Source organism: Seriola aureovittata, chromosome 19 (assembly GCF_021018895.1).
Source record: "Seriola aureovittata isolate HTS-2021-v1 ecotype China chromosome 19, ASM2101889v1, whole genome shotgun sequence".
Taxonomy (NCBI): domain Eukaryota; kingdom Metazoa; phylum Chordata; class Actinopteri; order Carangiformes; family Carangidae; genus Seriola; species Seriola aureovittata.
Genome location: NC_079382.1, coordinates 13,470,225 through 13,483,168, shown reverse-complemented (window position 1 = coordinate 13,483,168; position 12,944 = coordinate 13,470,225). Strand labels below are relative to the sequence as shown.

The 12,944-nt window shown below is 39.9% G+C and overlaps 1 protein-coding gene and 1 long non-coding RNA gene across 8 annotated transcripts in view; both read left to right on the top strand.

The window, feature by feature from the left end:
- The window catches only part of utrn (utrophin), a 170,979-nt gene extending 168,563 nt beyond the window's left edge, over positions 1-2,416 (top strand). For all 7 annotated transcript variants that reach the window (XM_056405711.1, XM_056405712.1, XM_056405714.1 and 4 more), the window contains one exon: positions 1,012-2,416. In XM_056405711.1, the coding sequence (XP_056261686.1) occupies positions 1,012-1,020 (9 nt within the window). In that variant the 3' untranslated portion in view covers positions 1,021-2,416. The remainder of the gene's footprint in view (positions 1-1,011) is intronic.
- Positions 2,417-4,451: 2,035 nt separating this feature from the next.
- LOC130187515 (uncharacterized) lies at positions 4,452-7,282 on the top strand. The gene is made up of 3 exons (XR_008830468.1): positions 4,452-4,701; positions 5,703-5,814; positions 6,369-7,282. It is a non-coding gene; the product is annotated as an uncharacterized LOC130187515 (long non-coding RNA).
- Positions 7,283-12,944: the final 5,662 nt, after the last annotated feature.

Sequence of the window (12,944 nt, the reverse complement as noted above, 5' to 3'; positions counted from 1 at the left end):
TTCACCTGGCTCATCCTTCCACATTTGGTGGCCTGTGAGAAAGAGACAGCTAATGGATCTCTAGAGAGTGCCATTAGCAGCTCCTCTCACTCCCCCGGTCTGAGGCCAAGGTGCATTTTGGGACAGAGTTGTTGTGAAAGCCGTTGTCACTGACCTCTTCCCACTGTAATTATTTACCACACCCTGGTGCCCCTCCGCTCGCTCCATTCCTCATCTCTCACGGTGTCTTTTTAAGCTGCTCTGCTTGTCTCTTCACACACAGCTAATACCTTCACACGCCAATCCAACTGCATATTTGCTATGAATTCATTTGTCGTGGCTGTTGCATATCATTTTCATCTCCTACTTTCTTTTCTGCTTTCTTCTTCGATGACCATTGCACCTCAACTCTTCCCTTTCAACATTTTACACCTCTGAATTTAATTTAAGCCAGATCAACTTTATCATGATAATGTATGACACCCGTAATATGCACTTTGAATTCAGTACATGTAGAAAATGAAGTGAACCACACTCTACTTTTACTGGTATTTAAGTCAGCCTTTTCATCTTTTCCTTTTTGCACTGTCCTTGGCAAATACTGTTCACAGTACACTCTCTGCTGATTTTCACACAAAGGCATGGGTGAATAGGTTCAAGTACCTAATTCCATTTCTAGGAAGACAGCTATGTTTTGTAAAATCTTTCCTGCATCATCCGCGCCCGCCTCCTTCCTTTCCTCCACACTGAGCTCCTAATGGACTGTAACTGGCTTGAGGGACTGCAGTCCATTTACCAGCTTTCAAACCCGATTACTTTATTCGAACTTCTGATGTTTCCACACAGTGATGTCTTGATGAAGAGAAATGAGGCAGGTTCACCTGCTGCACCTGCTGGAGTACTAACTGTCAGTGGCTCTGCTTGAACCCAAACACATATTATACCTTACATTCACTGTTGTGTTTTAAAATGTGTAACTTTCGTTGTGTGATCCAACTTGATGATTTCATGTGTGTACTCTCTGTTTTGCAGGTGATGTGATGAATGTCACCACACAGGATAGCGCGTGTTTGTTTATGCACACATGAATGCGTGTGTGTGGTGAGTGTTGGAAGAGACAGTACCATTCCCAAACAAACAACCCCCCGACCCTAAATCCCAAAGACGCACAGGACCGGACAACTTAACTACTTTTGCCACCTTGTCTTGTACTATGCAAATTGTACATTTTATGAACTGTAGATTGTACCTGAACTTGGTTCAACATTTGTCAGAGATTTGTTTAGATATGCAGATGAGTATATGGACACGGGGCTTTGTATAGTTAAACATGCTTTTTGTTTTTCCAGAGGGTGGTTTGGGATTTATGTTTTGTTCTTGTTAAGTTCTGCCTTCACTGGGAATCAAACTGTTAATTTTGTTTTTGTCATTCCACTGCTTTGAACCCTCCAGCCCCCAGTTGCTATTGTCAATGGAAGTTAGCCACAGATTTTCTTCCGTATCTGGGAGCACGCACATTTCCTGAGTAATGACATTCAGTGGCTGAAAGGATCACTTTGAAGATATAGACAGTCACAACCGTCTGTTTTGTTTTGAAGATCTATCTTGTAGCATGCTTGATGTCAAGTTCCCCTTTAAAGCATTGATATGCCGGCAGACTTTGTGTCGACTGCGATTTGTTAATGTAAAGTTTACCCCTTCTGTGCCTATACAGTTAGTCATTCCACGTGTGGAAGACGAGAGTTGATGAATTAAAGTTGGATTGTGTATAAAGAGAGAAGTTTTCGAAAATATAGATTTAAATCTAAAGTTGTTCTGAATCTGGGTTTGTAAGAGGCCCACCATCATTATGTAGAATAGTTTTTTTTAAAGATATATGATCAGAAATCAGAGGAAAGCCATGATTGCCTTGCTACCTCAGACTCATAGACACAGTTTTGTTTTTGTGGTTCGTAAACTTGTTTAAAACAGTTGTGATCATTTACAGAACATGAACAACCTGGTTTAGCATTTTAAGCTTTAGCTTACTGTATTTGTGTACACTGCAACGAGGAGATACCAAGTAAAAAAAAAGAAGTTATTATTACTGTACCACAATGGGTGTGTGGCCTGCTGAAGCTAGCCACCCGTTATGAAGAGTATTACTTTATCTGTTGTTGGTTTTTCCACTGGCCTTCTAGCACTGGTCCCTCACTGCGTTGTGTTGTTGTGCTATATGCTATCCTGTAAAACTTGTGAGACTGAACAACACTACTATAACCTCCTCTGACTGTAGACTGATGATGGATGTTGGTGATAATTTTAATGATTACAATCATGATGAACCGTACCATGGCAGAACTGTGTCGCTTCTCCTGAGGTATGTAAAATAGATTGACCACACTACGTGTAATATGGCTATGTTGTTTTATTCTAAATAAAATTTTTATAACAAGTACGCTTTTCCCCTTTGTTGTCAGTTTTTTCACTCACTGTCTGCTGTGTTTATTGCCTTGTTAGGACTGTAATGGTTGACCAACCCTGTAAATATTTAAAGTAATATATTTGAATCACTTGAGGAAATCTCATACACGCTGATCAGAAATTCATCCCACTGCTTAAAGTGTTTCATATGCAGCACTTGCTCCCCGCACTTAGAACCATTTCATACACCCATTCCTAGTTCGAGGAGTATAGGCCTCATTATTGCCAATTCCTCAGTGTCATCCAGCCAGGACCTTAGCATTGCTATTTATCAAGGAATTGATCACACAATGAGAAGTTGTATCATTATTACATGTTTGCAGTGAGTATGCTGAGCTCTAACTGAACTCCAAATGAAGGATGAAAGGTAATTAGCCTCTTCACCTCTTACTCCAGCCCTCCAAACCCACCCCAAAAAGCAAACTTTTTAAAACTTTTTATTACTCACTTGTACCTGCATGCATTAATTATTCTTAAAGACTGTGTGATGTTCCATTAAGGACATTTACCTTGGTCTTGCTTGGCTGTCCTGTTGCCTGTTGGTGGTTATAAATCAAACCTTACTGCTCCTCCCTAATCTTACAGTACTCTCATTCTTTCTTCATCACAAAATGTCAACAAGTAAATCATCATCGTGTAACTTTCTACTCTTTTCGCTCTCGTTTCCTCTCTACTAGAGTTCATTAGAAAAGTGATTAGTGACATATTAGTCCCCAGATCCATTTCAATCATCTTGTGTTGTGGCACCTGTGCAAATTCAACACAAAGTAATTCAAGGAGACAACTTCTCCATGCTGGATAGGTTTTCTCTTAATAGCATTCACTATCGTGCATGGTCCAGCCACTCCATAACACGCTTCAATAATGCAACAGTAGCCAAGCGATTGTGCACCCTAATTGGATCTGGGGCTACTGTACGTATTCTAACTCCTTATAGACAGTGTGCTCACATCCTCTGGGCTCCCTAAGGTGCTTTAGTTAGTTTACCACTCCAACCTCTGTAATCCACTGCAAGAATCAGCTTGTTTGTAAAGGCAAAGAAGTTTTGTAAGTAACAAACTAGCACACACAGGGGAGAGGTGGTACTTATTCCTTTTTGGGTCCCATTGCAAAAAGAAGGGTACTGTTATTGTTATTAATATTAATGTGACAATTAGGCAAAATGTGACGGTGGATTTGGTTTAATTACATAACAATCCAATATTCTCATGTGAAACTTTGTCAAAACAAGATTGCATGAGTTATCAGCAATCTTTCCAAAGTATTTTAATCCTGCTCAGAGGCAGCTCTGTGACTTAGCACATTATTAGACTGTCAAGCTCCAGTGAAGTGCAGTCCGTTTGCTAGACTTAGTAAAGATTAGCATACTGCAGTGTAACAAAAACACAACTCATATAGAGGATGTTTTAATAATTATATGAAGGTGTTAGTGAAATATTCCAGTCCTCCAAATGGAGGTTAAAGGTCAGACTCAGCTACAGAAAAGTACACACTAGGAGCTGGTAGGAACTGATAGATGCTTGCTGACATGGGAGACTGAACCTTGGGGAACTTTATACAGCAGCATCTTGCCAGGTGTCTTTAATCTTAATCAGACAGCAAGACAGAAAACGCCTCTCTATGTAAAGCAATACAGTTCACCACCACCACAAACTATCCTCCAAAATGATCATGTAGTTGATAGTAAAACAAAAAACTGAACAATTTAGTCTTCATATGAAGGAAAAATTTGTTACAGGATTGTTGTATTAGACAACATTCATTTTAGCCATGCAGGTAATAAATTAGCAGTGTATACCTCCATTATGTCTAACTTGTTGCTAAATTATATATATATATATATAGGTATTTAACCTATTAAATTCTTGGGTTTAGGGTATGATTTATATTATACAGTATGACACTGTTTAGTATTGTTGTAATACATTCTCCAGCCACTGGTGGACGCACTGAGCCAGAAGATCTTTGACTGAGCACAGTGCTGCACGAGCGCCAACCAACCGGTAACCGAGGATCGTCCGCCATCTTGGATTTAAAAATATCTCCTCCTAAATTGAATTAAATTAGTTTTTTGTTTCTTTACACCTTTCAGATATTGTTTCTCCCGTCTAATAAGGTGCTGAATAAGATTTCCTTCAACCTGGATAGCGTTTAATTTTAACACATATGAACGCGTTAGTAACGGACATTGTCTCTAAAGTGAAGAAGGCAGGTTGATTTTGGACACTCCTCCGTCAGCTGGAAGTTTTTCTGAAAAAGGTGAGTCCGTGCCGAGTGTTAAAAATTGTATTAAAGTGTATTTAAAGTAAAGTGTATTTTCAAGGGTTACACGCGTGTTTAAGTGCTGCTGTGTTAAATTATTAAAATGTTGAGTATGGTTGTTGTTGTTGTTGTTGTTGTTGTTGTTGTTGTAACATGCTAGTTTGAAGTGAAGGTAACCACTAGCTAGGTAGAATTCTCAAATTCTCAATTATTGTCTTTTCTTCAAAGGAGCACAGCGCAGGAGTCCAGTGTTGTCTAAAGCTGCTGTTTATTCAGTTTTATTCAGTATGGCCTCCCCTGTTTTTTCGTATTGTAGTTCACATTTTACGTTTAGTGTTTGTTAGCCAAACCATTGGTTTAGCTCTGGGGATGGCAATGTTCTGGTGGGTCTACCTGTGACTGGGACTGTGGGGTGGAGTGCAGTTCAATATTGTACAGCTATTAATGGTGCCCAGAAGATGAATTTTAATGACTTTGGATATTACCCCATCATCAGGATAAAATTGCAATTTGACTTAATACTTACAAAACTAATGATATTCCTATCAAGCTCAGCTGCATTTTTGTGTTAGCATTCATTAGCAAATGTTTGCATTGTAACATGTTAAACTAAGATGTTCACCATGGTCAAAATGTCCCTCTAAACATTGGCATGTTAGCATTGTCACTGTGAGCATGTTGGGAGCCTATCGTTGACACTGCTGTATACAGCCTCCTAGAGCTCTTATTGTGTCTCTCATACACTCATTGCATTCATTCTAATTTATGCATTTGCTATTCATTTTCAGTTTCATAATGAAAAAACAAAGCTAGCCACTTTTGTATGTAAGGAATTGCTTTGAACTAATTGATTTTATTTGATAGATTTATTGAGAGCAAAATATAGCAAACAGTTTGTGTGTTTGGTCTTTTGGCTCAAAGCTTTGTTGAGAAAAAGTGTGCATGTAGAGGGCAAAATGTCTGCTGTTGCTATATTAATTTAATTTAATTTTGTGTAGAATAAACCCAACTGGTTGGAAAGGCACCAGTTTCTTTCATCTCTGAACTTCAAACAACGCAGATTTTGCTGCAAGGTGTTGAAGACTAGACCAACTACGCATGCATACAAAGGTAGGTAACTAAGCAATTAGCTATGGGGGACACAACCAGAAAATTTGGTGGCCTCACGAAGAGCTTGTCAAAAGGTCTGATGCAATGAATGTCTTAAATCCCTCTATTCTCTGTCCGTTTTAACACCTTGAATCATCCAGGGATTCCACTGTTCCACATTTGCCACTGGTACCTCCTCAGTATATGCGACCTCATTGGCAAACAAATCTGTTCTATGGGCTTGTCAGGGCTCTGCTCTTCATGCAGAGTTAAACTGTGCTACAGGTTCTCTCGTCGTGCATGTATGAGCCTTTTACAGGATACCAGACAATATCCAATCTATTTAATCTCCTTGTCCTATTGTCCCTATACTCCTGAGCATCACCATCTGTGATCTGCTAATTATTCTCTTAGCTGAGGGTAAAAACAGACTACAACTATTCCTCCAGGCTTAGGGCGTATGGCTTCAGCTGTCCACAACCAAGCAAACCATTTTTCTGGATGGCACAGTGGTGGTGATGGGGCTGGATGTTTATTTTTTTTTCCCTTCCTCTGCCTATTTCTCATTCATGCAGCAACACTGGCTGGCATGCTGATCCAATCGACAGCTGTCCCCTTTGATCAGCTGCTTGGCAGGCAGCGACAGAGCTGGTGCCGATGGTATGGGTGTCTTGGCGGGTAACTGCCCCTGGCGCAAGGATAGGGAACAGATGTTGACGAGGGGGGAGGCAGAGCACTATAGGACCTGTATGGGAAATGGGATACAGACTGGACTCCAGAGGGATGGAGTCAGGGAAAGAGTGGAAGGGATGAGTACAGGGAAAGCAATCTGCAGGGGAGAAGCTAAAACAAATCAGGAGGAAAGCCAGATTTTGTTTTCATTATTGCTATTATGTTAGCACTTGAATCTCTTTGATGCTTACACAGTAGTTCTCGATATGAATGTTCCAGCTTACACAAACTTGAGTCATATTTCCTAATGAACCTTCCAGCTTTAATAGCTCCCTTGCAGTACTTATCTGCTAAAGTTTATTGTCCTCAGTGCACTTCAGATCTCCAGAATATGCTGAGTACACATGGTGAGTTAGCAGTAGCACCATATTAGCTCTGTCTTTGACAATTAATTTTAAGTAGTTAACTGCAATGGACCTTCCTCTGGCAGGGCATTGACCTAGGGTTTTCACTTGCGATGCTTCAGGGAATATTCTGGGCGTTTGTCCCATATCATTTTCCTCCCTGGGCTTTAAAAGAAAAACAGGTATACTTTCTTATACTGCTTTTGTGTACTTCATTAAGAGCTAGGTCTTAGTTTGAAAAGTTGTATTTGCTCTGTGCCATACTGTGACCCTCTTTGTCCTTTCACCTTTTTATAATTGTTTTTTCAAAAATGTGTCATTATATTAATTTTCAATCATTTCTTAATCATTTTCGTAAGCATAATATCATCCTTTTGTTATCAGTCGCCTGCCTCCTTTATGCTCATATTTCAAAGCAGTCATCATTTTGTTTAGAATTAAAATTAATTTCTTTATGTTGCAGCCTGATGCTAAAATCATTTATATTCATCTCGTTCCTCATCAATCTCCACCCAATACCCCATAATGGCAAAGCGAAAAGTGGATTTTAGACATTTCTGTAAATTTGATAAAAAGGAAACACTGAGATATGTAGAGGTGCTTTTCAGTGGAGACTGGGCAGGTTGAGGGAAAGCTGAACAGGGAAAAGTAGAGAGTTATCCTTAATGAAAGCCTTGTCCAAATTGCTCACGACCTCAGACTGGGCAGAAGGTTCGCTTTCCTACATGACAGTGACCCTAAGCACACAGCCAAAAACAATGCAGGCTTAGGGACAACTCAGTGAATGTCCTTGAGTGACCCAGCCAGAGCTGTCACTTGAACCCAATCGAACATCTCTGGAGAGATCTTAAAATAGTTGTCCACCAACAGTTCCTATCCAATCTGACAGAGCTTGAGAGGATCTGCAGAGAAGAATGGCAGAAAATCCCCCAAATCCAGGTTTGCAAAGCTTGTCGTGTCATACCCAAAAGACGTGAGGCTGTAATCACTGCCAAAAATGCCTCACTTACTACTGAGTAAAGGGTCTGAATAACTGCCAATGTGATATTTCATTTTTTTCCTTTTTGATAAATTTGGAAAAATTTCTAAAATCCTTTTTTTCATTTTGCCTTTATGTTATTATTAAGTGTAGATGGATGAGGGGAAAGATGAATTGAAATGATTGTAGCATAAGACTACAACATGACAAATGTACTGAATATGTACTGTACATGGCTATAACAGATACACAAACACAGATACTGTACACATACATTTGTTTTGAGTTCATCTATTTCGTCTGTCTTTCTCCAAAAGCCAAATTATTATAACAAGCTGACTGTTGAATGCCCCACACCTGTGACTGCATGTAACAGCCTCATTCATGATGCCTGGTCAAGGCCAAGGACTAATGAAGGGAGACAAACTGAAATTGGTGTGTCTGAAATGGGAGCAGTGGGAGGTGTGCAGGTAATCAGTCAGTATCTTCTCAGTTTCATTACTGCATGGACCATTAGTTTCAGGCAGGTCATTGGCATTCCTGCCCACAGTATTTAGAGCCCTGCTACCACGATGCCAGTATGAACCAATCAGGCCACTTGTAAACACAGAAGATGAGATGCTAATGAAATTTGATGGGCATTTTGAATTGGCTGCAGAGAGGTTGCTGAAAGATTTCTGGAAAATATGAATTGTTGTAACTTTTAGCTGCGTTTCCACCGCAGGAACTTTCTCCAGGAACCTTTAGAGGAACTATGTGCGTTTCCACCGCAGGAACCAGGGTCTAAATTTAGTTCCGCGGTAATCGAGCCCCAAAAAGGTACCTGGTCTGGGGGTAGTACTTTCCAAAGGTTCAGGAACTTGGTCTGTGGTCTGCAGACCTGAACATTTCTGACTGGTCGAGTACTCGCTGCATTTTATTTCACCCGCGATGTTTAAAAGTCTGCAGCGAGCGAGCACCGAGCGAACATATTTTCCACACAGCGAAACAGGTCCAGGAGAAGGTAAAAAAAAAAACGAAAAAGGACTTCAAAAAAATAAAGGACCACAACAATCAGTGTGGCTAGGCTTGCCACCCGTCACATATAACATGGGATCGTCACGTATTTGAAAATAAAATGCTGTGTCCTGTAGGCTATTGAATATATACTGGATGCAATTTGTCCCATATTTTCGTTCATGTTATGTCCTCAAAGTGCTGTGAATAATATAATGTCAAGTAATAATTTTGCATAATCTTCCCGGGATTTTAGGCCACGGTGGAAACACAGACAACAATGGGCCACAGGAACCTTTTAGTTCCTGAAGAAAAGGAAAAAGTGTTGTGTAAAGGAAAAAGAATTGCTATTCATAGTACCTACATCCAGTTTGTGCAGACTGATAGCAGTTTGATTTGCACATTTCACATTGTGGCAAAATATCCTAGGTGTTTTTCCTCACACTTTATTTTCATAACAAACCATCTGCCAGAGGCAAAGCTAATGCTTATCACACCTCTGTGGCTGACAGGTTGTGGTTGATGCACCACAATCCTTTGCCACACTGCAGATTGTGAATGAGAAACACTCTGAATTATTAAAAGATGGCTCTTGGTCATAGTGCTCAGAGCCCAGTTGCCAAAACACCAGAATTTTGATGAGGGTAATGCACTGAATGCACAATAAAAACGATAGAAGAATTGGTTGAGTTTTGAGTCACTGAAAGGAAAATGTGACCTGGAGGTATAAGGTCCATATTTTGGAATTTTCATTTTTTTGGAGTGGAGAGGGTACTGTGAAATTACAAAAAAAGTTTCTGCTACTGGAGGCACTCTGATTTTTAATCACTTTTGCATAATCATAGTTGTTTGGTATGCAGATGATTTTCTGATGTTTAAATGGGACTGAACTTTTGGCCTGTGAAGTGTGCTCGCAATTGTTTTGTTCATTGTCACCTCCATAAATTGCCCCAAACAACAGTGATTGAAGCCCCGGCTTTGTACAATGTTCTTCATGTTAATAAAACAAAATACGCCCGCTGGTAGTAAATCTAATGATGATTACACCTTCATGCTAGACAGGTTCAGTTACAAGCTCTAAATTAGCCTGAGGATGTGTATATGAAATGACATCTCTTCTGTCTTCTGAATGGTTTTCTGTAGTAAACCCATGTTATAAGTTTATTAATGAACCAACTGTATGTGCAGCATACAGTGCAGCGTTATTGCAAGTGCTTTAGAGACGATAACAGATAAGAAATGCAGATAGTAACAAGTGACAACAGATAGAGGTTAGGCTGGGACGATCATTTGTATTTTCAGATGGATCTGTCGTCATTGTGCTTGATTGCCATTACCTGACATGACTGAGCCGTGGGGACTCACCTGTCATGTAAGTGCACTACCAGCCACAGCTCAGCTGTCACTCTGTCATAGAGACAAAGCTGTGTGCAGCACCAGATGTATATACTGGACAGGACGCAACAAGAGCATCAGGCCTTTTTCACAGGAGACATTTTGACATGTCAAAGTAGGACATAGTCACAGGTGTACAGGGGCAGAGTTTTGTGATCCTAGCGTTGTTCTTGCTGAGTGACACATTGTCATGGCTTACCACTTCAGCCATTGTTGATGTTATTAGTAACACCTGTGGATCCTACTTTATCAAAACAATTGCAGCTTCTGCCATATTGCTTCTGCCATAATGCGATAGTAATTCAATTAATTGTTCAGCCTTCATTTCTATTATGTCAAAAAGACTTAATGGGTGAGAGCAGCACACCTTAAGTATGTGATTCCTCAACAAAAGGAGGAGATGTGCTCCTCAAAGATGAGGCTGCAAGGGATGAAGCTTTCCTCCAAATTCTTTTTAGATTATGCATATTCTTTTTGAGAAATGGGATATTAATGAACAAAACACAACTCACAGAGGCCTTTAAAAAGCCTGTCAAATTCAGCTGGCAGGATGATGGGAGGAAGGGGAGTTGTCATCTGTCAAAGGAACAGGTATCTATGTTACCACCCGAGAAACAAGGGAGAAGATGTCAGTGAATGTAAGTCAGAGTTTTGTATGAGAGTGGTTTGATATGCTCATTTGACTTGTCACTAAAGAGCTTGTATGGCTGTGTGTGCAGATCACTGTGGGTGCATTTTTGAAAACCTCAAAGCTTCAATTTTGTTTATTGTTTTGTTTTAACTTTGTCTGATAGACTCAAAGCTTCTCAATGAGCTACACTAAACTTGAAAATGCATTTCGGTTCTTCTAGAAACAAGGCTCTTGAGATACAACTTTTTCACCTGACAGTTGCAGCAAAGAATAGCAATTAAATTGACGAAAAAAAAAGCAAAACCGAAGAAGAGCACAAAAAGAAAAACAGGGTAGGAGGTAGCAAGATTGTACAATGTAAGCGGAATAGAGTAGCCAAAACCAAAGACAGGGGAAAGGTAAGTAGGGTACCTAGCTGACAGCCTGTGGCAGCCACTTCTGATTTAGCCCATCTTCATCAGAATAACTGAATACTGAATAACTTTTGATTCATATTCTCGCTCATATTCCTGGCTTTGTATTACAGTATGTGAGCTGAGACAGAAACAGTGTTCTGCTTGAGTTTTTGATAACAACTGAAGAAGTAATGCTTTCAATTATTTGCAAGTGAGTAGAGGGTCTATCCATCATTGGCCTGCGTTGTTTTCATTTTCACTAATTGGCATTTCCAGAAGCTGCAGGTTTGGAGTGATTCTGTCTAGCTGTGCAACCTGAGGTGCTAAAACTCTTGCTATTCTGTATTTCCTGATGCACTTCGTCTCTTCTTTTTCCTTCCTTTTCCCCTGTTGTTCTTCTTCTCCAACCCACTCTCCTCAGATGTTCCCAGGCTTCCTTGAACGCTCATAGTTAAATTCAAGGTCCCTCCTTATTGTAAGCCAACTCGCATCTTTGATTTAGCATCTGGATGTTTGTTCATTTCTCTTACCATCTATACTGTATTTCTCTTCCTTCTACTGTCTCTATCTATTTCCCAGTGTTACTTCTTGATGAGGCTGATGACCTACTTAACATATTTCTCAATTCACTATACTGTAGCTCCTTTGAAGAAATTTGAAGACAGCAGAATTCAGCTGTCAGATGTCCTTTTGTCAGTCAAAAATAATGTCCCTTTTTAGCAGGATTATAATACAAATTTGGAAGAAGTCATGATTAAGGGGTTTTACATACAGTAAATGATTGTTTCGAACAACAATGTATAAGTCCATGAGCACAGCAAACCAATATTGCACAGTATTAGTTTTGTCCTAAACTGTGGGGAAGAGAAAGTGTTTTTTGTCAATTATTTTCATGATAAAATGAAAATGTTGTATCTGGAATCTCAATCCAGTCTCCAACTCTCAATCCCAATTTCACTCCCTCACTCCCCGTACATGTATGTATTCCATTATTCATGCATGACAAGAGATGCCAGTGAAAGTGTTGCCCCACTTTACCCCTCCCCACCTCTCAAAACATGTTGAAGAACGTTGGAAACCAATCTGGCTCAAGATCCTCTGTGTTTCCTCATAGTCCCTTTCCATTGCTGTAGTCTTAATGAGAATTAGCTGGGAATCCGGCTTCTGTCTGTGATACAGATTGGAAAACAGGTTAGTCTTTCACAAGAAGAGGCTTGGGATGACACGACACCGCACCTTGTTTTTGTTTCCAAATCCGTAGGTGAACAATAGATGCTGTGCGCTGGCATCAGCTGAACCAGAGCTGCCAGCCTTGTCTTCTCTACGTAATCTGTTTTCTGTTGACAAGGGACAAGCCAAAGAGCAAAAGAGGAGCAAACAGCTAAATATAACATAAACCTGTTTATTGCCCAGTGATGAGTAATGTACCCCTGTGTGAATGCATCTTCAGTATGTCTGGCTGTGAGTAGATGCATATTTGTATTTTTACTTAATCATGAATTAATACAAACATGAATGCAGTTACATAAGCTTATGTATTGTGTTCTTTGATGCGACGCAGAGCTTTGTTTAGCTGTGTGCATTGTGGCCGTGAATATTGTTTAGGTGTATTAGACTTCTATAGCTTTGGGGTTTTGTGAGTTCTACTCTGGGATATGTCTGTTCAGTTTTTCCATTAA